General features: G+C 42.2%; 1 protein-coding gene across 1 annotated transcript in view; it reads left to right on the top strand.

The window, feature by feature from the left end:
• Positions 1-14,600: 14,600 nt before the first annotated feature.
• caln2 (calneuron 2) overlaps positions 14,601-27,422 on the top strand; it is a gene marked incomplete at its 3' end in the record, with an annotated part of 28,585 nt that continues 15,763 nt past the window's right edge. Inside the window, exons 1-3 of the mRNA XM_080509345.1 lie at positions 14,601-14,745; positions 24,358-24,501; positions 26,842-26,954. Coding sequence (XP_080365471.1) covers positions 14,628-14,745; positions 24,358-24,501; positions 26,842-26,954 — 375 coding nt within the window. The 5' untranslated portion in view covers positions 14,601-14,627. The remainder of the gene's footprint in view (positions 14,746-24,357; positions 24,502-26,841; positions 26,955-27,422) is intronic.

The raw sequence follows: 27,422 nt of genomic DNA, 5'->3' as shown, positions 1-27,422 counted from the left end.
GTTTTTCCTGTATAATTTTTGTTTTCCTTTTTTAATGTGGATCACTTAATATTGTTATTTTCCATATTTCCAGGAATAAATCTACCATGATGTGGAGTGTTGCTTGAGGCCTGCTGATGACAGGCCTCAGGTTCAAATTCGGCCCCTTTAAGACCTTTAATTGTATGTCAGGCCCTATAATTTCTTGGCACTCTCCTCTGTCAACAATCTAATTAAAAAATGGAGAGTGTTGAGTCCGTCACTTCAGGCTATTGTTTAGTCACGGTCTTTTTTAAGTAATGATTAAAGCTCAGGAGACAGGATAAAAGCGTATCTTTATTAGCCTGACAGAAAACAGTCTGGCAGAACTAGCATTATTAAAAAAAAAAAAATAGGGCAGCCACTTTTGATTGCAAACATGACTGGCTGTATTGATTTGTTGTGAGGTGTGAGTCCATGTTCGAGTCCTTGTTACAGTTTTATTTGATGATTTCTACCTCCTCCCGTGCCTCCTCGCTCTGTGTTTTGTGGAGCCTGAAGTTTTGGCAATCTCGGTTACCTTTGGTGATACTCTGGGTTAAGTGCTTTATTCAGGCGGCATAGGACTGCAGCAACACAAAGAATCAGTATTCTGATAATAAGTCGACTTCTTTGACTCAGTGAAGAGGTTCATATTAAGCAAAATACAAAAGGGAGCTGCTGACATTCTGATATAATGCACCACGGTGGATTTTTGACTGAATGGTTGAAGCGTTAAAGTGCGCCTCCCCTACTTATTCCCCTTTACCTCGCCACCGCCGAAGACAAATGAAGTAGATCGGATATCTTGACACCTGAGAAAATTGTGCTCAATTCAGCGTGAGATTTAGATCATCACCTTGCCAGATAATCACTGCACAGCTGTGTCCTTCTTCATGGGAACAAAAAGACTTGACCGGGTACAAGTATTTTACAAGGACGGATGGGAGTCTGTCAATATGATGACCATCAGAAAGAGTATTCAATTTAGTAAATTTCCATTGAAGTCTGTTGAATACTTAATTTACACTAATGATCGCTATGTAAAAGTTCCCCTTTTAAACTAAACAGAAAAAAGGGAAATATTTTGTTTTATGAGAATGAGCATGTTAGAAATGTTGTGATGTCTGATGTCTGTTCGTGTCGTCCATCATCTCTCTTGCTTTTTTTTTTATAACGCAGAGGATCTCATGTCATCTGAATGGGCAAAGCCAGGCGACACCATGTCTTTGGATTGTGGGAGGAAAAAGCCATGCACACCCAGGGAGAACGTGCAAACTCCACGCTGCACTGGCCTCCATACAGCCCTGTTCTTATCAGTTCATATCACTTTCTTATCAATGGCATGAAACTATAAGAGGGGGAAAACTTGAATAATTACCAGTTTGGAAAACCCATTTCCCAGTAAGGAGCATCAACAAGTTAGTTCCATGAGTTAACGACACAAAGCCAACACACTGATATAATCATGCTTGTAAAGGCAACATTGAAACTTATGTTAATTCTAATGGATTTTGTTGGTAGTTACAGTAATTATGTAGTCAAAGCCAATGAAGTCAGGTTATTCACTTCAAATGTGATTATTATTCTTATTATGGAGTAAATGTAGGAATTCATGGTTATCAGTGGCGTTAAATGTCAACTAATTAAAAGCTAAAAGCCACATAATTAGTCTTGGTTTAAACACGTAAACCAGTTTCAATCTTTTTTTTTTTTTTATTTGACCTTTAGTTTTTCAGGTAATCTCAAGGCACATGACCACATTGATCAGGAATAAGAGCGAGACCCTTTCTGGAGATTATTATTTAATCTCACATTAAAATCACCTAAAATCAGATCTGACCATATGAGCTCCAGTTGGAGTTGTTTACAGGTTAATTATATGAAGTACTTTAGGAAAACAGATATTTTAACCACACTGATCGAATACGCAGGCTGATACACTTTTAGTCCGGTCTGTTGTTTGAAAACATGAAAGTCTGGGTCTTTCTTTGTGGAAGATACATGTTCTTCATGTGCCAGTCTGGGTTTCTTTGGCTCTTCGAGCTTCCAAAAACATGCTTGTTGAGTTAATTGGTGACAGTCAGTAGGGGGGTGGATTGTGTATTTGGGTGATTGTCTCTTCCTCCGTGTTGGCTGCAGACAGACTTGCAAGCTGTCCAGGGTGTAAACTGCCTCCAGCCCAATAAGAGCCGGGCTGAGCTCCAACTCTCTGCGACCCTACAAGCATAAATGCTGAAGGGAAGATAAATGGATGAGAGGTGTTACGTAAATATGTTATTTTTAAATACATTGTTTACTTTTGGTTTTGCTTCGTACCAATCTGCACTCTGACACACTTCTGTCTCATATCTTTCTTTGCTCATTTTTACTTGCCACAGTATTATTGTTATTTATGGGAATGAGTTTTTCTCTCTATTGTATTTTTTTTTCCTGCAGGTGACAAATCAAACTTATTTCATCACGTATTGGTTTTTTTTTTTTTTTTTTTTAATTACTTCCCCAATACTTCAATTAGAAAACAGCCCTCGTTGTCCATCACAGTGACCCTGACTGCTTCTGCAGTGTTTTCTAATCGTAGTTCTGGAAACCCATTAGCCTGCATGTTTTAGGCGTCTCCTTGCTCCTACATACCTGATTCAAATTAATTGGTCGTTATCAGGCTTCTGCAGAGCTTCATGACAGCCCATTCAGTCATTCGAATCAGCTGTGCAGGAGCAGGGACTCATGGCTAACCTGCAGGGCAGAGCGACTGCAGAATCAGAGCAGCGAAATGCTCCTCAGAGCACAAAGTGAAGGTGTCATCGGCTGGGTTTTCTTTTTTGTCTGAATACACACACATTCACATGTGAAATGGTACCAGTATTTATGTTTTGGAATATAAGTAACAAATCAATTATTTATCCCCTCACTGCAGTAATAGTACCTGGTAAAAGCCATGTTGATACTTAGACTCTGACAAAGGGAGTAGCAAAATAAGTAAAAATGTTATTACCAGAATGACAAACAGCACAGAATAGACAGGAGTCTGGCTGCAGACTCCTGTTTATTCTGTCGATTAAAAACTTCATGATTCATCATAGTTCATTCATAGTTTGTTTGTATGTTGTTTTTTTTTAACATGTATTATTATTTGTCATATAATTTTGCTTCTGGGACAAATAGAGCCTCGCCTCATTGTATCTTAGAAACTTACAAAATACAATTTCTAAGCAACTACATAGTGCTAATTGAAAAAAAGCTAATAAATGAATCTGGCAAAATAATGAAAAAAAACTTCTGTAGATTAATATCAAGGGCTAAAACATCTAAACTGACTTAAATGAGGTCCGAAATAGCAAAAACGTACATTTTTATTCAACTGTAAAATCACTTAAATGCAACATAAACTACAGTTTCATATCTAACCTACAGCAATGCTTTATAAACCATGTTTATCTTCATTCTGAAATTGTTTTCGCAGCTCCACACAAATTCTATCTTGGTGGAAAGTCAACAAAAAAGCTCTTCTGACAACAGCTTTGAGTGAGAAAATAGTTTAAAGGTCTAGATACTTTTGACTTAAGTTTCATTAGGAGTCTTATATTAGTCTAATTAAATTTAGGATTTTGGTGTATTTCTGGAATTAATCCAATACACTTAAACATGCTACATCAATTGGTTGGAACACAATTGTTTCAGAAATAAGAATGTCAGACAGTGTTATCAATAAAAATCTATAAAAACATGTCCTTCTAATAAAAAAAACCCAACCTGAAATCTTATAATAAATGCATTAATTTTAATGTCGGTTCGGTTGTTACTCGATGCTGCCATGAATCAACAGTGTGTGGCCTGTGCTGGTCAAAGGAAAGGCTTCAGCACCATGGACAGAGCCAAAGACCTGCGTTTCATTGCTTCTGCGGGACCGCCGGGGGGGAAACTGCTTCAATTACTTTGCATGTCTGATTGCTTTACTTTCCAGGTGAGTCGCTGGAAAACGTCTCGAAAACCTTTGCTTACCTCATCAGATCTGCGCAGAGTTGTAAAAACAGCGGGGTGAAATATCCATGACTCATTTGGCGTTGTCTTTACTTTTCACTTGATGGCTGAGCTCCACGGAGGAACAGCGGGCTATTGGCCCATCGCACTGTTATATACCCCAGGGGCCCACGCGTAATCACAGCGCAGCAGCGCAGGAGACAGTTTTCGACCTGAAGGCGAAGGCTGCTACTGAGCTGCTGCGATCCCACTGTTGGGGGAAGGAGGGGGGGGGGGGGGGGGGGGGGGGCACAGGCTTCACACATGCTATTATATAATTAGTATAGATGGGATAGTGGCGGCGTATTCTAATCATGGGGGGGGGGGGGGGGGCAGACAGCTTGATGGAGGGGAGAGACCGTCGAGTAAGAGCTGGAGAGGAATGAGTGTCGCCTGCAAGAATATGAAGAAAAAGATTTTGATTGAGGTGTGTGTGGGGGGGTTGGGGGTGGGGGTGGGGGGATGGGGGGTACACACTGCATCGTTTAAGTACTGCGGCTGATGTCATTTCCTAAGCACCATAATTGGTCATCAATGACTCTTATAAGTGAAGAATGGGTAAATGAAAAGGCGCGCACACACAAACACACAACCACACACTTCCTCAGGGGAGATGTGGCCACCTCACTGAGCCATTGAAACCTTAATTGCTTGGACTCTCTCTCTCTCTCGCTCTCTCTCTCTCTCTCTCTCTCTCTCGCTCTCTCTCTCTCTCTCTCTCTCTCTCTCTCTCTCTCTCTCTCCCCCCCCTCTCTCTCTCTCTCTCTCTCTCTCTCACCTGAGTGGAGGACGGCTCCCACTGAGTACCACAGCGCGTTGCAAATCTCTCTCCAGGCTCACCAGCTCCTCGCACCCCAGCAGCAGTCGTGGCCCCCATGTGGCCCCTCCTTTACCGGACAGGACCGATAAATGGGTTAAGTCTGTCACCGGGAGTAACGGAGATAAATGCACCGGGAGCGTCGGGAGATCCCTTCCCTTCCACGCGCTGGTTGACCGAACTGCGCGCAAAGCTCTCCCCGCGCGTCCACCTCTCCTCTGCGTCCATTTCGACTCATTAAACAATTTAGGCTAAATCGTGTTTCCACCCCCTTTTATTTTACTGAGGGGCGACCGGCGGCAGCGGCAGCAGCACCGGTTCTCAGACCCAGACCCGTGGGCGGCTGGGTGGCGTCCGTCTGGGCGAGCTGATAGGACGAAGATTTGGCACTCTACCTACCAACCGCTTCATCCCAACGACACCCCAAATTTCTCAAGACATGGTGATGACAAGTGAGATGTAGACGACGGATGGGAAGCCGTTTATGTGGGTCTGGGCTTCAGCTGAGACGGATAAATCCTCCCCCCCCCCCCTACCGCCGCCACCACCATCACCCACCTCCTCGTTGTCGTGTAACCAGTTGATTATTTTTTTTTTGCAATAACTATCTGAAAAGTGCAGCGCATGAGACCCTGGTGACTTCCCGCTGCAGGTCCAACACACGGACTGGATGAGTCCACCTCTGGCTGTCGGACGGACTCCTGAAGAGCACAGGACGGATGCAAACAGACTAAACACATCTTGGCAATCCAGCAGCCCCTCAGCCTCCCTGCCAACGCCGTTCTAACCGCACGGGGTGACTCTCGCACGAGGACCTGCCGTCTCGCGGACAGGTAGGCGAACCCCCCCCCCCCCTCACCACCAAGGTGAATTAGTGTGTCACCGGGTTGGAGTGTGAAAGGTGATAAAGGTGATTACCATCGCCGAGCGTCCATGCGTCGCTCCTCCTGATGGCCGCAGAGCCACGCAGGAGATTGCACCTGTTGTAATCTGTGTAAATGGGCACGCGCGCGCCCGCGTGTGAACGCTCAGTTTGGTATTGGCGGTCTGTGAAACGTGCATTTTTTTTTTTTAAATGGATGACAAATTGTCAACACAGTGTCGTGTCTGTTTGTCTTTAGTCTATTCCAAGTGTTTGTTCTAAGAAGCTCCTCGCAGCTGCCTGTGTGCGCGGCGCGCGTCAATGCGCGCGTCGACGCGCGCCTTGTGGGTTTTGATCGGCGTGATTAGGTGATTGCAGTTTCATCACGCACACGCGCCATAAGTGTAATTACAGTATAATTGTCTGAACACGCAACGGGGTGTAGAGCGCTCCACCTCGCACTATACATCACGCTTTGTGGCTCCATCAGCTGGTCCGTCACTCAGAGCAGCGCACATATTGCTTCTGATAAATGGGGACTGGCTGCGGTCTAAAGCCCAATTGTGTTCATTTTCATTGCCAGACGCTCTAAAACTCCAGTCATAAAGCATGATGGCCAAATCTGTCAAATGTCTCGTACACATTCATCATCTGAACCCCTGAGGGAGAGCCGCTTGTTGACGGTGGCTTCACGGACTGTTGTGTGCGCATGAGAATTGGGGGTGTGGGTGCGAGTTTTTTGAGAGGTTTTTTTCGTTTGGATTTTTTTTTTTTTTTTTCAGTTAGGGGCGGGTGGAGGTTGCTTTTTTTTTTTTTTTTTTTTTTTTTAATTTCTCTCAGTGCAGTAGCGATGCCATTAAGTAGCATTCTGAATCCAGCTGCTGCAGATATGAACGGTGCATGTGGAGGACCATCGTGTCCAACTCTTTCGCCCACAGTTGGTGTGACTCTATTAGGATCCGGCATGACTCTCAGGCCACCTGGCAGAAGATCAAGGACGCACACGTCCACGTGTCCTCTGCTGGGAGCTGACTGGTGAAGGCATCAGACTGGCACTATACTGGCGCAGCAGCCGCTGATGGGGTCAGGTGAAGCGTGTTTGGTGACCCAAGCTGAACTCGGGAGAAGGTGGGCGACAGGATGAGGAGCTCATTCGGTGCCTCTCTTGAGGAAATGTTCCATGAATACAGCACTGGTGGGGGATAGAAAGACAACAGAGATCCCAGCTGCGTGGTCCCTGCCTATCTTTTGTCCAAGGTGACTTCTGACAGTATGACATTGTACAGAGGTGGGACGACAAAGGCTCATCAAGTGGTATATATATCTAGTCTATTCATTTTTTTAAATCTTCAATCTCATAAAAATCATTTTTGTTTCTTGTTGCTTTCTCTTTAATAATGATAAAAGAATTACTCCCAGTCCAATTTTGCAGCGCTCTGGTCTGCAGCAGCCACGGGATGACAAATCACAGAGGCAGTTCACCTTTATCCAACAATGATGCTTTACAGCATCAAATGTGGCCTCTCATTATTTTTGGCAGGTAACACGGGGCTCAACAGCAAATGGAGTGGGGACATAAAGAGCTAACTGACATTTTAATGGCTTGAAGAAAAAAGAGAATAATTTGTTGATTTATCTGGTAGCCAAGTCCCTCTGGAAGGCTTGCAGATCTCACGTACATCAAAGAAGCATTGGATTGGAGTTAGATCACATAGTTGTGCATATCCAAGGCTTAATTGTGGGCTGTGGTTGAAGTAACAACCTGTTTCCCTTCATATGAGAGAACAGGACTGATTCGGCATCCTTGTTAGGGTTGCCTGCTTTGTGATGGTTGTTTTGTGCTGCTGGAGGGGGAAAAAAACAGTTGTGACACCCCCAAGCTCTTCTCTGCCATTTTGCTAATGCATTTCCCTCCATGGGGACAAGGTGATGTAGGTGAGGGGGGAAAAAAACATGACCCCCCCCTCCCCCCCTCCCCCCAACCATACTCACTTTTTTTATTTATTTTTTTGTGGCTCACTCAGAACTGCTCGTTTCCCTTCATCTCTGCCTCTCGTCTCTGAGCTTAAATTCGTTGTGATCACCAGGCTGCTAACTTGAAACTGAGTTCCCCGGGGTGCAGGTGACCCCTCGGTTCAAACACTGCCAGTCAGCCCACTTTCATTCGCTGCGTTTCATCCCCTTTTACGTCCCCCTCCCACCCACCCACTCACACTCCACTGTCTGTCTGTCTGCTTCTCCTCTTCCTGCTCTCAGACGGGCAATGAAGCTTATCAGATGGAGGTTTTCTGCTGAAGCTTGTCCTTGTCAGCTTTCATGTCTATCTTTGTACCAACATTCGACGATTTCATAAGCAAAGAAAAAAGAAAGAGAAACAATCCAGAAATATATGGGAGAATAACAGGGATTGATGGAGAGAGGAAAAAAAAACCCAGAAGGAATCGGTGTGTGACTGTTAGATTTTTCTGTGTATGCATGTCTGCCGGTTCTGCCATGAGTGAGTGGGTGTTTCTGTCAGGGGAACAATTGTTTGAGCAGATGGACTGTTGAAATACATTCTCGTTTTAATTTCATATCATATGTCTTATTAATTTCTCCAGTGATTGAATGATTTCTACGTCCTGTTTAATTTGAGGACCTGAAGAATTTGAACATTCAGCTGCGAGCACACGCCACCAATTCATCACTGTTCATCGCTCTGGCTATTTTCAATTTTTTTTCCAAATTTTTCTTCTAACATTCAGTGTTCCTGGGGCTGAATTTATTCACAGCCAATCAATGAAACATGATGCACAATCATCAATAAACCATGAACGAGTGCATGCATAAATTGATGGAGTCTGCCCATCGCATGCCAACGTTACATTTTGGGTTAGGCACGGTTTGTATATCAACCCAGAATCACACTCAGGCTCTTAGTTCGCACTTGAAGGTGGAGAGAAATAGTCATTAATGAGAGGGGGAAGAGACGTTGTCAAAATAGTCATTGGGTAAATAGCACATGCTTTTAGGACTGAAGGGCATGCATTGTGCTGCTGTCATCTTTTCATGTGTGAAGTTGCAGAAATAGTTTTGTAAAGAATTAAAAAAAAAAGAGGTAAGGTCATAAAAATAAACCCAGGCTCCTTTTTCACTTCATCTGTACAATCATGCAAAGGTTGTTTTCTATTCCCTCGTGTTGTTTCTGTACTTAACACTCTCACTTCCCAGTGAATAGAGCATACATCAATTATAGGCTATGGGTTTTCTGGTAGACGTCTGCATGTTCTCCCTGTGCATGCATGGACTTTTGTCCAGGTCGACTGTCTTTCTTGCAATGTCCAAAGACACACCTGTCGGGTTCGGTTAGTCTGTGACTCCAGGATTACAGGTTTGGATACTTGAATTGTCTCATTCAGCGCAATGCAGAGTGAATGAACAGAAGAGGACTCAGTATTTAGTTTGACCATGCCAAAACCTTGTCAGTTCTTCTAGTTGAAGGTTTTTATGCAGGAAGTTTGTTAAAAACGACATTTTAGACTCACAATGTAGAGATCAGGTATCCGGGGGGCTTTGCCATAACTTCCAGGATTCCTAATTCCTTATACCCTTATACTTCTCAATTACACCGGCTGTATGCTTTGGGTTATTGTATAACGCTGCAGGTTGAATCCAGAGTCATGGCTGATGAAATGGAAGCATTTCTTTCAAACATAACTAAATCCTTTGCGCAGTATGGTAGATGCACTTTGGGTGTTTATAAAGAACAGCCACCTTTTCAACAGTTGAATCTGTTATTAAGCTGTGAGAAACAAAAGAACAAGGATGCTTGTCTTGGTTTGTGGTATAAAACAAATTTGTTGTCACACAAGATTTATTGTTTTGGAGGGCTTTGCCAACCTTTAAAGTGAGCTGAATTTCTGAAATGAATGTGGGAATGTGGAGTTGATGATAACCTACAGCATTGGACATTTACAAATAAATCACTCCGCTCGTGTTTTCAAGGTTTCGCTAAATCCGGTCAGTCATAGCTGATCAATCGACTGCAGTCATTGTTGCGTGAACCTCTCAACATCTTAAAGACATTCTTAAATCTGATGTAAAGTTTGACATTGCCGCGGGACGAGCTCATCTATAGACATGGATGATCAAGGTGACTCAACATCCTGTCCAGGATAACATGAGCAAAGATAATACAATTCAATTGCCTGGCTCTGACAATGACACTGCAGTACAACAGAGAATTACCTCCACGGCACCGGGCTGTGCCCCCTGTGTTCAAACATTGAGAAAAACCATCACAAGTACACTTTCATCAATCACTGACCGTGGCTTTGCAGCCTCATCATCTGTGTGTCTGTTGTGAGACCTCATCACTTCGACTGCCACCGAAACACACCGACCAGCTCTGGTTGCACTGAGAAATAGCTAAAAAAAGGGGGAAAAAAGCACCTTTAAGTGGAGATTCAAGAACAGCCTGACAATATGACAATGGCACTGTTTACTATTCACATAGATTTCCATGAAACAACAAATAGGATAGAAATAAATCAAAGGGATTTATTTCACACATGCTGGACTGCTTTGATTATAATTTTCCGTAATAAACATAAACCCATTCTTAGACAAAAACCTGGGTGCTCTTGTGGCGGGATAATGGTCCTCGTGCAGTTTTTCATGAATAGATGAAAGCATAATCATACAAATACATAACAAAATACATACATGAATAAAATAAAAATCAGACAATGTGCCATCAACTTTATCCTCATTGAATGCACTGTGTTTAATAATGAATTTGTTGCGATCGCCCTGATACTGAATAAAGATAGATGGCTCAACGACAACCATGACAGCGATGATAATAATGATAATGCAGGTCACTCCAAGCACAGTCAGTGTAAAACTGGGAGTTTCTGCTCCCACACTGTTTTTGCTCATTCCATGTCCGTTATGCTGACTTAATTTAACAACTTGTCGCAAAAAAGACTTATATCCAAGGTACTTTCAAGCCGTGCAGAGATAAATGTTATTTGCATCGGTTTCTTATCACTGAATAAGTGTTATCTGGGGAGGTTATGACAGTTACAGCTGCAACAATCAGGCTGACATCGTAAAAATGCGAATAGTGTTTTTGTGTTCACACTGGCAGACAGATGGGGGAACACACACACACACACACACACACACACACACACACACACACACACACACACACACACACACACACACACACACACACACACAGAGCAGTGGACGCTTGCCATGTACAATATATCCATTGGTTGCCAGTATGTACAATAACTGCTAATTTTCATTGAGACTTGCCTGAAAAATCTTTTCTGCACTGTTTAAATAATAAAAGCAATTTTGCCAATCAACAACCATTATGACAACAAAGTGTAGAAATTGTTGAAAACTGACAAACAGCTGACATAAAGTAGGCAACATCTGTATCAAAGACTAAAGTTACTGAGTCACCACAGTTCACACACACCAGACATCGACAACTAAAGCTGCAGCAGGAAGCTTTTTTTTTGTTCATTCAACTTTTCTTTGGCAAATGTGTATTTTCTTTCCTTGGGCACTCATACAGTCTCATCCAAAAGTCTGATGTGATCAGATTTGATAATGAAAAACAATACGCAGATAAATGCATGTGGAAATAGATTTGGGTTGATGTGCGGGTGCTTCTTCCATGTGGAGTATTTATTATTGCTCTTGTAATCTTGCTCGCCTGGCCAAACATGAAATCCTAGTGAGGACAATCATTATATTTTCTTGTTGAAGACATGTTTTTAAGGTTGCATTAAGGTATGGGTCAGTGTGGTAATTACCACTTTCCTCTCACTGTGAGCAAACATCCGGATCCGGCCTCGCTGAAGGTCAGGTTCTGGGCTTTCCTCTGGGTAGTTTGCGTTTGCCTTTGTTCCAGGTACTTTGCTTTCTTTCCATCTTCCAAACGAACATGTGCTCTGCAGTTGCTGAAGGTGTGAATGTGTGTGGTTGTCTGTCTCTGGATTTGCCCCGTGATTGAGTGGTGACCTGTTCTCCGCCCTCCTGCAACCCGAAGTTTGATTAAGCAGTATAAAAACTTTAAAGTGGGAAAAAATCGTGCTTTAAGCTTGTTTTTAAAACTTCCGATGATCACTGTAGCCCTCAACATATTCGACAGGTTGTTCATAAAGATGGAGCATATTTGTTGTAAAGCTTCACTTCAAGGTTTTGTCTTGTTGGAGTGGCAGTTTAAAAAAAAAAAAACTAAACTAAAAAAGCTAATTGAAATATCCGTTTATTGGATCCCTTGAGGTGAGCCGTCAGGGACTGAGGGACATTGCTCAAGGCTTCACAGTGAGGTTGATAATGCAGATATAAGTGTTGGCTTTGACTTTCACAATCTAAATCTCTTTCGGTTCAAGCCAGCATCGTTCTGTTCATTAGCTTGCTTCTCAACTAGGCCATTACTGTAAATGGGAACCAAACTTATCTTGTGAAATAAATAAATACATTTGCCCTCAAGGCCACCAGACAGTTAAAGAAAATCCAGCCGACGATGTGATGTCTCACTGTAAAAAATTTGAAATGAAAGGAGCTGCAGTATGTGGAAAATTCCTCATTAGCGCAAGGTATGACTAAAGTTTCAGGTTTAAAGAGGCAATATGTTCAAGATTTGCTTAATGTAAAACAAAATGAGACATTGACATATGCTGCTAGTTCACTGACCGACACGAGGTCTGCACATTTTCCAACTTGCCACATCCCATTTACTCTTGCAGTACAAGTTCGAACCACAAGATGGCGTATTGAGCCACATGGGTTGAAGGTCTCGCTATTACACGGTGCTTTACTGTACAGGATAAGCAGGTACACACCATTTACCCAATCAACCCAACCTTGAGACCTTCATTAGAAGAAGAGCTAAATTTCTGAAAACCAGGTAATCAAGTGACTCAAGACTGCCACCCAATGTACAACAGAGGCATGACTTACATTCTAGATCCATACCACCTAAAATCTCAACTGAAGAGTAAAGTTAGATTAAGGTTGGTGGAAGGCTTGGGTCAAAGTAATTGTAGTTAAAATAAGAGTTTCCAGAAAATGAATGTAGGTAACTGCAATGACCCCCTGGAAGTAAAAATATAGAATACATGATTCTGCATATGTGTTTTTGTTTTTTAAACGTGACACTCATGTTTCTACGAAAGCTATGCATAGTTGAGATGATCAGAATATGTTTACTATACATCTAAGACGGGAGCAGATCGATCTCGTATATATAAATGGTGGCAGAGTGGTTAGTGTTGTTCAAATAATGGCCCGGGGCCTTTCTGCGTGGAGTTTGCATGTTCTCTGTGTGAGTGGGTTTCCTCAGCGTTCTTTGAACGTTCCCAAAAACATGCACTGGGGTTCTCTGAGCAAGTCCCTTGCCCCCCCCCAAGTGCTGCTCTGTGTGGCTGCGACTGATGGGTCAATTTGGAAAGGAATAATATATTGTGAAAAAAGAACAGAAAAGCTGTTTGCCATCTGTCTCATGCGTATGCAAAATGTACACACCTTGTACTGATCATCAGAGCGGACTCCTCCACCAATCTTAACCTTTCACATGTTTTATCTTTCTGTCCGTCTTTGTCGTCCCATAGTTTGCTTCCGAGATCCACAAATGATTTTATTCTCAGAGAGAAGAGGCGAGAGGAGCAGGGTGTTTCTACGTCCTCCATGTTTCTTGTTAGAGAGATATCCTCCATACTATCTCTATCTCTCCTGTCTGCCAGCAACACGCTCACCAAATACTCCGGGGATCCCAATCTCTTCCTTTCTCCCTCTCTTTCTCCTTCTCACCTCAATTCAGCTCAGTGCAGCATGCACTATTGCCAAGAATGTAGCATGAAGTATATCGCCAAATTGTCACAATACTGCGCTGGGAAAGCCCTCAGAGGGACGGCTCTCATGAATCAAAGCTGAGGATCACTGTGATCATACAACAGCAGGGGCCGTTGCCGATTGATGCCCCTTCAAGCCCCGAGGTCTCTCGCTGAGGTATTGGGTGGCAGTAGGGATTGTCTGCTGGGACAGAAAGTCAAGAGATCTGACAGCCGGGGTTTGAAGAAAGGGTATTTGACATGACTTTAGTGCTTCTTCTCTGTGGACCAAGGAGACTGAACAAAGAGCAAGTGGGGAGACAGACAGCAAGAGAATGATTGTACTATTTATCAGTACGATAATAGTGGAACATTTTTTTCATAGCGCCATTGAATTATAATGTGATTACATAATTTGTCACTGCGGTTCTGAAAAGAGGAGACAGCAGTTTCACCCAGAAATGAACGCTAGCAGAACGGAAGGAACAATGCTATCTCCACAGGAGCTTGTGTTTCTAAAAAGGGCTCATGACTGCGCTGGTTGAATACGCATGCATGCACTGTACACACTTTTCTCTCCCCTCTGCTTGTCACACACACACACACACACACACACACACACACACACACACACACACACACACACACACACACACACACACAGACACAGACACACACACACACACACACACACACACACACACACACACACACACACACACACACACACACACACACACACATACACACACAAACAGACTCATGGAACTATCTTTGTGAAGCCTTTTCATTGCCACTTTGTATTCTCCAGTCCCTTTATTTCACCTTAACCATCCAAACAGAGCCCACAAATCTGACCGTGACATTATTGTAAAATTTGCTATAAAACTCACATACAGGGAAATACAAGATCACACACATGCACAAACAAAGTTTATTTAGACCGTGTGTCTGTGTGCCTTTGTGTGTGTCTGTGTGTGTGTGTGTGTGTGTGTGTGTGTGTGTGTGTGTGTGTGTGTGTGTGTGTGTGTGTGTGTGTGTGTGTGTGTGTGTGTGTGTGTGTGTGTGTGTGTGTGGGCTCTGCAGGGAGAAGATGCCATTCCACCATGTGCGGGCGGGCCTGCTCTATCCAGACAACTACCTGAGCAGCTCCCTGACGGAGGGCAGCGAAGCCTTCCAGCTCACCAGCATCTCCACCGAGGAGCTGGGAGGTGAGTGTGCTGCCAGACACAGAGAGAGGAAACAAGGTGGGGGCGACCGGGGGTGCACAATAAAGTAGCAATTAATGGTTCAGTGCTGGAACAATACACCAGGTACAATGCTCCAATTGTCCCGAGGGAAAGTTAGTTGTTGGGGTTTTTTTTTTTTCTTTTTTCATTTAGCCATTGTGTCAGCCTGACTGAATGCACTGGGGATTTTTTTGTGGTTTTTTTTAGTTACACTGCTTTGCAAATAAGATTAGTCAAAGGTCTCCAAATGAAGCTGTGTTTGACATATCAGTACACTAATGCACTGATATTGGTGTTCTAATGACAGTTTTCAGGTAAAATTCATCTTGTGTTTTGTTGCAACAAGTCGCTTCTAGTAAACAACACTGATAATAACGACCTGAGCTGAAATGAATCCCCTTTTATCCATGTAAACAACATTTAAAAAAAAAAGACTAATTCCAGGGTTTCATTGTAACTATGAGGATATTAAATGCTTACAAATAATGTCCATGGGAAGGGAAAAAAGCTTCTGAGGAAAACAGCAACACTCCCAGAAGAAGAGGTCAAATGGAGCAAAAAGTACAAATGTCCAGATCCTGTTAAATTGGCATAGAGGCAGACTGTAATCAAATCTTCAGAAACACTAAACTGAACATTCAAATGCAGGGAAATCATGCAGAATATAACCACCGCTGACATAAACCTTCTGAATCTTGCATTGCCTATGCATCAGTGCAACATCATACACTATTAACCATCACCTCTTAACAAAGTCGCAGCATATATGACAAAACAGCTTGTTTTCAACCTGCATGAGTTAATGGGTTCCTTTTTTTTTTAAGGTGTCAGCAGCAATTACCCCAGTGAGTCCAAATCCGTTGTAATCACAGCACAGAAAGCACCAAACTGTGTTAAAATGACAAAGAACTTTCTCTTCTTTCTTTTTTTTCTTTCCCTATAAAGTATCTTCACTGTTCATTGAGTGCCACTTTTTGTGCAAGACTGACAGCAGGCTGAAGGATCCTAAATCGTACTGAGCACCAGAGTGTTTCACTCTGACTGGAGTTGTGCCAGTGTCATTCAAATAAAGAAATGTATTACACTAATCACATAGAAAGAAAAGAAAAGTCACTCGCGGACTCCCTGCTATTCGTCACTATTAGTAACAGTACTTGTGGAATGCTGTCTTGTCATTGCAGGCCAACAATATAGTGACAGCGACAGATCTGCAAATCCCTCTCCTAATAAGGTGGACATACACAATGTCGCCTCCCGTATGCACTTTAATAAAACAAAGCAACAGCAAAGCTGCTGAGCATCAAAGAGACGTGTACCAATGAGGCGGCTGCATGGTTTTTGCTTTACCACCGCGTAGACAGCAGTGCCATATTAACCCTGGCTATGTGGTTGTTAAGCAATTTAACCATTTGAATATTGGAGCAAAGCAACTTGTATCCACAAGTTATCGGTCGAGACACAGTGTGTAACACATGTAACTTCATGTTTTAGTTAAATTATTGAAGGAGCTGTTCACAAACATTACTAGAATAACAATGAATTTTTCTTTACTAACAGACTCCAAAAGTGACGAGTTCAGCCTTATTTTCGTGATACTCGACATACAACATTCCCTGATTTTCCTCACTGTGTAACATAACCTAACTACACCCAGGAGGTAAATGTATCGTGTGCCCACACGTCAGCAAATCCTTTCACTGAGAACATGAACACACGACAACGTCTGCTATATGCACTCAAATAAATAAAGTGACCGAGAAGCTGCTGAGCACTTATACAAAGAGCACCAAAGACGTGTGGCACTGACTGGGCGACACTGTTTGCATTAACCGTCACATTTTTGTCCTTCCTGTCATCAAATCAATTTGTGTACTATGTTAAATGAATCCATGCCAATGTGTGAAGTGATGAGAACCTCAGATTGGAATTAATGTCAAGCAAGTCGCTGTATTTTGTTAAATGGTTCTTGTCAAACGTGTCCGAAGTGCAACTTTGTTTCAAGGTTTTTCGGTAAAGTGCAACGTTCACCACTTGATACCAATTAGTTGATACAGAAGACGCCCAACAAAACAGCCAAAGTCATCCAGAACTATCTTTTGCATATTGAACACTGGGGTCCTGTAAGTGATTCACCAGACTTCACACCTGGAAGGAGTCCGTTTGAGCTCACAGAGAGAGAGAGCGATGGAGAGATTTCATCAAGCTTACATCCACTTGTTCTATAAGGCATTTGAAATGACCTCCCCGCAGAATCCCATCAGAAACTGTGTGAACATATACTGAGAAGAAATAACGCTGGTTGGGATTCAAACGGCCACCGTACACCCGTCCTCTTTCTCTCCATTCACTTTGCATTCTCTTACTTGATAGAAATGTTCAATAAAGCTCTTAACAGCTGTTTTTTTTTCCCCATAGCCAATCTTCAATTCTGAGCCCTTGTTTTGTTTGCAGTGGTGATCGGCAGGCACACAGATGAAGCCAGAATATGACAGGCTCACCTGGACAGCAATGTTTATGGATGACACAGTGATCACAGAGCGACAGTGGAGAGCGGATTGGAGACAACCTGGAAAAGTAAAGGCTTGCAGAATGATGAAACAATGAAGGGACTGGAAGTAGCACATAGACAGGAATTCAAGTATTTGAGTTCAACTGTCCAAAGCAGTGGAAGGTGGAAGTGAAGGAGAGAATACAGGCAGAGTGAACGGGATGGAGACGAATGTCACGGATCCTCTTTGATAGAATCGTCCCAAAAGTCTACAGGATTATAATGAGACAAGCCGACAGAGTTGAGGATGTTGCGGTTTTAACTAGGAGTGAGCAGAATGGAGAGAATTAGGAATGAGTACTTTAGAGGGAGAGAGCTGTCACAAGTAAGGCGTGAACTCAAAACGCAGAACACAGCAAGTAACGAGACCACAGATCTCTTCATTATCAAAGATGGAAAAGAGGAGGTGGAGTACTTCACAGGCCGGGAGGTCGTCGTACAGGTCGAGTCAGAATCCAGTAAACATCTAAGGACGGGGCAGAAAGTGTGTCGGACACGTGGAAACATATAATTATTATTAGGTTCAAACCTGTAAAGTCTAACATTGCTAACCAGATTATTACAATGATCACACTAAGTGGATATACCACAGACTCTGTTACTTTTGGGATAAATTATACTTGTGAGAGGAGTTTTTTATACTTTTACTTAAGTAGAAAAATGTGATTTTCACTCTGGGTTTAATGCAGCTGATTACATTTACCTTTACTTTAAAATATCAACAACAATTTCTGAGTAGGATGAAACATCTGCTGCAGCTGCTCACATTCAGTTTATTGTGTTCTCTTCTGATTTTACAATCAACTCTACAAATATGATTAAGAGTGACCATATTGTGATTTTCACAAAAAGTGGACATTTGGCCCAGTTTCTATATACTGAAATGGTACTCTAAATGTACTCAAAAAGGCTTTATAATGTTAATTTATTCAAGGTATGCCTCCCTTGTATGGATACAAAAATCCTATTAAAAAACAACATTATCTTTCTATAACCAGACAAAAATTCGGACCTCTGGGATTTTAGTTGTCATCTTATTATAGATAAAGGTATCTCTCTTCCACTAACATTGGTACAAACTCATTATTCATAAGTGTCTGGAATGAAACAATTATGGAAATAATACCTATTCTCTATGACAAAAAGGATTTTTTTTTAAAAATGAAATAATGTTCTGAATAATTAATAATGAGTTTGAGACAATCCAGCTTTGACAAAATGTCTGTGTTTTAACTAATAAAACAATAAAATGGCCTCTTTACAGTACTAGCTTCACAAATATGCACACAGAGCGGCACTTTAGCAATTTTCCATCGATTTATTGAATTATCTCCAACTATTGTTCCCCGTAATAAAGCTTTTTTTTCTTTCTTTTTCAGTACTGAAGCCACACAAGGCAGCTTCTTGGTGATTATATCTCACACCATAATATTCAGCATTAAGCAGCACATGTCCTTGGAAAGAAACAATGAAAACTGGACATTTCCATGAAGTCATAACAGAAATATAGTTACCCTTACACAAGTTTTTGAAAATGTAAAGTCAGTGTAGTCTGTTGATCTGACTTCATCATTGTAAAATTGTACATATAATAAAACAGGGTTCAACATTCAAAAACAAGAGTGTGAAGAGGAAAAATACAAATAATTTCATTGTGAAATAGATTCTTGTTACTCAAGTTACATTAAGGTGTTATTTTGTTAAGATGTATTTATTTCAGATTTCAAGAACTTGAGTAATATTATACTAAAGTGGCAATACTTTTGAAGTAGTCTACAGACCTCCGCTGCTGCACCCTCATATGGGCTAATGACCAGCCATGCAGAACAAAGCCTTCGACGTTGCAGTAAGTGAATATGGTGTATTTCTGAGTTGCTCTGAGACGGCTAATCCTGTCACCGAGTGCAGACCGAGAGCACGAGAGTGGCTGAGGCTGTTTGTTTGTGTTTATACATATGGCCTATTGTAGTTTGCTCGAATGAGCTTCGGTATGAAATACTTTGTAGTATAAATCTTTTAATCCATTGTCCCTTGTGAACAATTCGACTCAACCCAGCTCAGTTTGATAGTTTGTGCTGAAAGCGGAGCTGCTGCACTGACTGAAACGTCTCGTCGTCGGCAGTCTGGTTGGCCTGTGTTTTGTTTGTCAAGGGCAGTGAGAAGGTGGAAGTGGTGTGGACCTACGTATCCGTGGAGCTATTATATAAATTGAATGTCGGACTCTCAGACTCCAGACATTATGATGAGGCATTATCTCAGCCCCGTCAGCCGCCAATCCAACGCAGCCAATGGGGCTGTTAGATGTGGATAAAATATCCGTGGTATTTGCTGCCAGCATTTGAAAACTCCTAATCCCACTTCAGAGAGATGCTGTAGGTTCTTCCAGGATCATCTGTTTGCATCTGTACAAGGCTGGTTAATCACCCCTGTGTTGGATCGCCACTATCCTTTTCTCTAGTTTTGAGGCATTTCATCAATCACAGTGAGAAAATGCACCGTCCTGGGGGGGGGGGGGGGTCGACTTCATAATACACAGTCACGCACAAGCAAGGCTACATCCCCACACACACCCGCGGGCACTCCAAAATAATATATCAGGGACCGGCTCATTTGTACCCTATTGAAAATGTACAGTTCAGTGTTGAGCTGCATACAAATATCCCCGGCTTTGTTTTGGGGAGGCCCCATGCTTTCCCAGCCTCTCGCTTCTGATTCCCACTTTATTTAGTGAGCGTGAAAGTGAGGCGGTGGCATTGGTGCTCTGGTCTAGTTATCAGCCGGGGGGGGGGGGGGTATTTACAGGCTTAGATGGCGGCTGTGACTGAACTTCGGCTCTCACACGACTGACAGAAAAAAGACAGGCAAAGGAGGCAGACTGGGACCGACTTAATACACAGAGGAAGGAGGGAGCCGCGTGCTCGGGACGAGAATATTAATGACAGGCGGCCTGAGAGAGATGCAGAGAAGATGAACTTCATGTAAAATTCATTGTTTAAGTCGTGAGAAGAATTAGTGTTGGGGAAATTGTTACGTTCCATTGTGTTTCTCCCGTAACGATCTGCACGCATTCTGAAACGACGGTCACTCCCACCCCTGAAGTGCGGCGATCCACGGAAAAATGAAGTGCTCACTTGTGATAGTGCGTCCCGCCGCCGCCGCCGCCGTCTTCATCGAGTCGATAAAAATTCAGCCCCCTCCCTCCAAAACTGAGCTCCTCCTCCAGGCTTTCATTTCCCATCAGATAGCGATGACAGACTGACATTAATTAGCCAGAGACTGACCAGGAGTATTTTGTAAGAAGCTCCTTGGAGGTTTTAATAATTGGGCTGGGCAAATGGAAAGATTCCTCTTGAGCCGTGTGCATTTATTTACAATTTCAGGCGAGAAGGAAGCCTTTTATGTGGGAGGAGTGAGTCGGAAATGCTCTTGGCAGTGCTGGTGGTGATTGTGCTGCACGGAGTGATTGGGACGGGGCCCTCGGGGTTTACAAAATACAATAAGTAGATAAAGATGTAACTCAGACAAGAAGAGGCAATGAAGGGAAGATCATGGGGGAGGAAGGCAGTGTGGGAGATCACCGTCACCTTGATTTGTTTTCGAACTAATGCCGCAGCACTTCCAGGTAATGGGAATGTCTGTTATCAGCGCTGGGGAAGCTCCAGTCAGCGCCATCGACAGACCTGCTGAAATCTGTTAATCATTAAATTTGTCTCAGTCATATAAGTCCACTGCACTGACACCATCTGATGACTCACTGTTACATTTTTAGATTCATCGGGGTGAAGGCAATACGGGCATTGTTGCTTTGGGAAGAAAATAAAAAAAAGAGAGATGATTAGATTTTGTTTGAATGGCCTAAATAGCAAGTTGATTATTGCTAATTGCTCTCCACATCAAAGCATGAATATATACTGATCTTGCATCCCTGTTGTCAAGGCAACGCCGTTACGGCTACAAACGATGGATCTGATGTTGACCTGCAGCTGCGTGTCAAATCGCTCCCTTGAATCACCCATTCTGTCCGGCTGTCAGGTGGACATTTAAAGTTTACACTTTGAAAAGTGAAGACAGAGGATAAAATGTACGAATGAATTATTAGGATTTTTACATTGTTAAAATATGGACCGGTGCGTTGCATTGGGGTCGAGTATAGGCTACAGGCAAAAGAACGATTTTGGGTTTTTTTTTTCACAGCACTGTGGGTTTTTGTGAGGACACTATATAGTGAATATATTTATAGGCTCGCCTCATTCAGACACTTCAAAGAAATGGTGGCGGGTATACCCCAGACTGTGTCGTGTACAGCAGAGCGTCGGCTTGGACACACAGTCTCAGCGTCAAACATAAAAACTACTTGGTTAAATGACTTGTTTTCAGTCTCTAGCTGCCAAGAAGTATTAGTGCTGCGCCAATGTATTTGCCGGCGAGTCGCTCATTTGTCAGTGTGCTGTTCGGTTTCTGCGCAGGTAGTGCACAGTGGGTTGTGTGGCCTTTATCGCCAAAAAAACCTGCTGCAGCTCAAAACAGGGCTGAAAGAGTGGAGACTGAATGCAAACAGTAAGGTTATAGGAAATAGAAAATGAATGTAAAAGTGCAGTTGCAGCCATTTCACATTCCTTTGTGAGTTTGGCATGATGAATAAACCATTAAACCTTATTGAGTGCTCGCTGTATGAACTGACAGGTTTAACCCGAAGGTGAAAAATCTAAATCGGAAAAAAATAAAATAAAATACACCATCACGTATCAAGTACACAATCAAATATCTTGAAAATTGGTGTAAAACTGACCAAGATCACACATTTGTCGTTTGTGAAAATGTTCTCTGAATGGGCTTCAGTGTCCCCTTTTATTACCACTGTCCTGCAGTACAATGTGCTATTTACAAAAAAATACAAAAATACTTTACATGAGAGTCAATTATTGGGCATATATTTAAAAATAGATACCTTCACTTGCAGTAAATTTCTGTTAAATAATTTTCCATCTTTTCATACTTTTCACGATACGTGCATTAATCAGCTCCACTAAGTGAGAACATGACTGGTGTTTGTACAATCATATGAATGCCAAACATGTCCCAAAAAAAGCTGAAGCAGACTCATGTTTAACATTGCATCACATATCCTGCCGTCTGTAAATATCTGGGAAGTGAGGAGACAGTTGCTTGAGTTTTGGGAGAGGAAAAATGTCTCTTATTTTCCTGATGCAGCATTTCAGCTGCTCAGCACTCGTCCCACGTCTTATTTGCTATGGATGTGGTTTCCTGATGCTCTATATATTTTCTATTAGTGAAAGGTGTGGCCTGCAAGCTGCTCAGCTCACAAACTCTTCGATTGTGAAGTCGTACGGTTGGGATTGGATGCAGTGTGTGGTCGAGCTCTGTCTTTGCTGAGTAATGCTCTTTTTTTTTTCCCCCCAAAGAAATAAATGTTTGGAACCTAAAAGTTCTGAAACACTGATGTACTTTTCAGCATTGATAGTGCATTTCCAGATGGATAACCTGCCCACACTGTAGGCGCTAATGCAACTGTATGCCATCAGATATGAGGATTTGTTTCTTTCCACTGTGTGTTGAAAACAAAGTGGACTGGATGTGGTTTCCAAAAATAATTTAAAAACGTTCTTTATCGGACAAGAGAACATTTTGACATTTTGTTTTGAATTCAATGGTTTCTGTTTTTGGATTGCACTTGCATTTACATTTTGCCTCTGCCTGATAGAACTTTCACTTACATTTTTGCACAGCAAACATTAATCCCTGGGAGTGTTTTTGAGCACGTGCAGTGGTTTCCCGGATCCAATCATGCCCGTCGTTATTGAGAGCCTGAGGGCACCAAGATCCTCCCCATGCAAGACTGACCTTCAGTTCTTCACACAGAGATGTATTAAGATACTCTCAATCATGTATACTATTTAATGTTGCAGGATGTTGAAAACCTTTGCAACTTTACAGTTGTGAACTTGTATACGGAAATTATTGCCCAATTTTGGGACAGTCTGTCATTTTCTGAGAGCTTCTGTCAACCTGAAGTGTTCTATTCATGTAACTATGGTGCTGCTCATTAACCTAATTGGCTGCAAAATGCTCTCCTTTATGAGTATCACTTCACTTTTACAACCTTTTTACCTCTCTCCCAAACTTTTAAGATGTGTTCCTGATTTCTAAATCTGACATGTTGTGAATGGAATTTGGTTGTGAGCTCCTTGTATCTTGTTTGTATTTACACTTTACTCGTCATCTCAACCGTCCTGTAATTCAGCATAATTTGATGATCATGTTACCCTTATTGCAACTTTATCCCTCAAACTGTGACTACCCAGCTCCTGTGCTTTTCATCCCGAGAGACGGAAGCAATATTTAGTCACACAAGCGAAAGTACTCATTGCCAGTGAATGTAAACACGTGTCATTGTGTGTGTGTGAGGAGCACAAACAAATGACCAAATGCTGCAACAGCTCAATCAACAATCATTCTAAGCAAAGAAATGAAAGCAGACATCATCAAAATCAAACACAAAAATGATCTACAAGACATTTTGAAAAATAAATTACAACAATTTGGCAAAAATGTAGGGAAATTAGTGACATTTATTATGCCACTACAGTCATAATGGAAGGAGAGCCTTCTACTAACAATACAAATGTTCCTGAGAGTCACTGTCCTTGGAAGATGAATGCATTAAAAGAAACAACTAAAGCAACAAAACACACCTCATTAGTGCACAGACGAAAACAGTAAAGACCAGAGAAGTCAGTCAAATGAATGCTAATGTTGCATTTTAATGGTGATTAGGTATACAGATAAAATAATATCTTTATCTGCTGTGATGAGTCACTCACCAGCCATTAAAAGAAACACCAAACAAAGAAAGGACAAATAAATAACCTTTTAAATGTAGTTTAACTGCAAACAAATGGACCGACAATGATATTACCACAAAGAAAGTGTTTTATTCTTTTTTATCCATAAATCTCTGAAGCAGAGCGTCGACAGAAGCGCAGGGACAATAAGGAGCAGTGACGTATTGTGTCTTTGTTGTGCAGAGATCCGTGAGGCGTTTCGAGTTCTGGATCGCGATGGGAATGGTTTCATCTCCAAACAGGAGCTGGGCATGGCCATGCGCTCACTGGGTTACATGCCCAGCGAAGTGGAGCTGGCCATCATCATGCAGAGACTGGACATGGATGGTGAGACGCCACATAAGGACACACAAGGGTGCAGGGACGGCAAACAAACACACACACACACACACACACACACACACACACACACACACACACACACACACACACACACACACACACACACACAATGTTTGAGTGATCAAAATATATTGCTAATTGCTCATGTTTCCTTACAGTTGTTATGTTTGTAATGAGAGGGATGTTTTCCCTCCAAAGAAGATATATTGTATAAATGCTTCAGTGCATTTAATTCTATTGTAATGTGAAAAATCTCTTGCCTATTTGCTTGAAGCAAAATCAGATTTGTAGTTATAGTTTAATACAAAATGTGCCCTCTGAACAGTTTCTAAACTGTCATAATAGCAGCAGGTGGTCAACTGTTGAAAAACAAATTCCCCTGGAGAAAACAAAAGGGGGGGGGACCGCTTTCCCCGCTCCTTAAAATCCAGCTCTGCTTGTAAATTCTCAGTGGATCGCAATTACTCGTAAGCAGTCCCTGCATCACAAACAAGCCAGTCAATCTCCCAGCTGCTTCTTATCAGCCTGCTCTTGATTCCACAGCTCGCAGTAAATATCAAAGGTCAAAGCTAAAAGCTTTCAGCTTCTGCTTTCAATGAGTCGTCTGACCATCTGAAAGCAGCACTGCCATTTGTTCTGGGAACACGCGGTATCTCTCCTCAAATCCTCCACCTCTGACTCCTATTATCTCTGTGTCACTGCTCGTAAAGCCCCCTGAAGCAGCCGCTGGCACAATTAGCTAGAGAATGCCAATCATCAGCAGGCGTCAGACGACTTCTTAGTCCTCACATGTATTTTATTCGAATGAATTCATACTTTATCCACTCATAATCTGGAATTATCCTCCCATCAAGTTCAAGGCAAAAACAGTCTTAAATATACGATTATAGGATAATATGTTAATTCCCGGGACCCATTCATGGGAAGCTGTAGTCAGGCTTTGGATTATCGTTGTCATGCATAATATACTGTGATACAAGATAACCCAGGGCTTCATGGGTCTCACATTTCTTAATATTGTTTTAATTAGTTTAACATGCATGGAATATTAAACGGTAACCTGCAGACCCCACCTCAGTCCATCCATACGCCGCCTCATCGTCTCTCCAATCGGTCTGTCTGGAAATACATCTTTTTACAATGCACTTTTCAAAGGCAGAGCCGTACAATCTGAATGCCATCAATATGTTAGTAGTTTTGGGACTTATATTTCGGTTTCAGTGCATAATTCAAAATGTTTCAGGCCTTTTTTTAAATGTTAATTTGGATAGTTATGACAGGAAGTTTATTTTCCTCACTTTTATATATCAATATGCTTAGAAAAATGTAAGAATCAATCAACAATCTAACTTCTACAGAAGTTGGACTGTTGAAATGAACATTTCCATTGTAGTTTAATTCTTCCAGGTACATTTGTATTTCCTGAAGAAGATGTTAAAGCATTTTATCGCTTTAACTGTTGCCTGTGGACCAAAATGATCCTTTCTTGCATTCTTACATGTTCTGCTCGCCAGCTGTGCATCAACTAAAAGACTCATCATTACACAGCAATTAATTTGAATTCATTTAACGCAAGAGTACTCACTGAATAGTTTATATTTTCCCCATAATTAGTATCAAATTGAGAGGATCTTCCTGATCCTCAAACAGAAATTGCAGACTCATAAAATAAAGTGTCATCCTAATACCATTATTTACTCAACAGCACTGCAGCTATGCAGACTACTAATGCTTCCAATATGCCCCTCGTTATGACACGCAATAAACAGAACATGAGATAGCGCTATGAACTGGTCATAAAATCAATACTGGTGATATATAGTCTAATCAGCCCATGCAGAAACTCAGCCTGCAGTTTGCGATGTGCTGTCGTGGAGATGTTCAATGAGTATTAATTCCACAGGACGCCGGCTGTTGATTGGTATCTCCAACAGCCCACAGCAACGGAATACGCAATGCAAACACTTCCAAGTTGTCTCTTTTGAATTAAAATTTTTGGAAGCGGCCCCCGAATCGTCGCGAAATCAATTCCTCGGACGCTCGCGCACAAACACACACAGGCGGAGACGTACGCAGGTGCACACACCTTATTTGAGAGGTGAATTAATACTGACGATGTGCAATGTTTGTCATGCATGAGAGGAGGGCCATCTGTTGATCTGTCTTCTTTGTTTCTGGAAACAAACAAACTTTGTCATGTAATGCATTATTTAGTTCTGGTCCACCAGCTTCCCATACCGAGTGTGTGATTTTCTATTGAGCGGTTGTGTCTCCATTCCCTGTGTTTGTGTGTGTGTGTGTATGTGTGTGTATGTGTGTCTGCAGGGGACGGCCAGGTGGACTTTGAGGAGTTCATGACGATACTGGGGCCCAAGCTGCTGTCGTCCGACAACAGAGAAGGGTTCCTGGGCAACACCATCGACAACATCTTCTGGCAGGTGAGAGACAAAACTTCCTCCTCCCAGCTGGAAAACAGTCTGTTTCTCATCACTCGTACTTCTCATCATTTATCAGCTCCATCCCCAGTGCCTCCTCTTGCTTACTTTCCCTCACCTCTAACTGTGTGTTTCAGCAGTCAGAGTAAGTCTTACATGCTCAGGCAGAGCTTCACGTTCTGCAGGGACTCTGCACAGGCATGCACAGAAATACACACACTCTCAGACCCCCTACCTGCCTGTTCTGTTGCCTGACAGCCTTATTTTTTTTTTCCTTTTGACTCTGGGTCTTGAAGGAAAAGAGACCTACTGAGAATTAAATGTGTTTTTTTGGGGGGTGTTTTTTTTTCCAAGGGGTTTTAAATGCTACTATATGTTGGAGTTTTGGTTTGGACGTGTCTGTGTGTGCAGAAACATTACCATAATAAAGATTTCAGGGATGGACGTCAAGACTTAAAAGGGGAAGTCTGA

Source organism: Blennius ocellaris, assembly GCF_963422515.1.
Source record: "Blennius ocellaris genome assembly, chromosome: 14".
In the NCBI taxonomy this organism is placed as follows: Eukaryota; Metazoa; Chordata; class Actinopteri; order Blenniiformes; family Blenniidae; genus Blennius; species Blennius ocellaris.
Note: the sequence above shows the minus strand (reverse complement) of the source record. Positions and strands in the feature narration are given on the sequence as shown.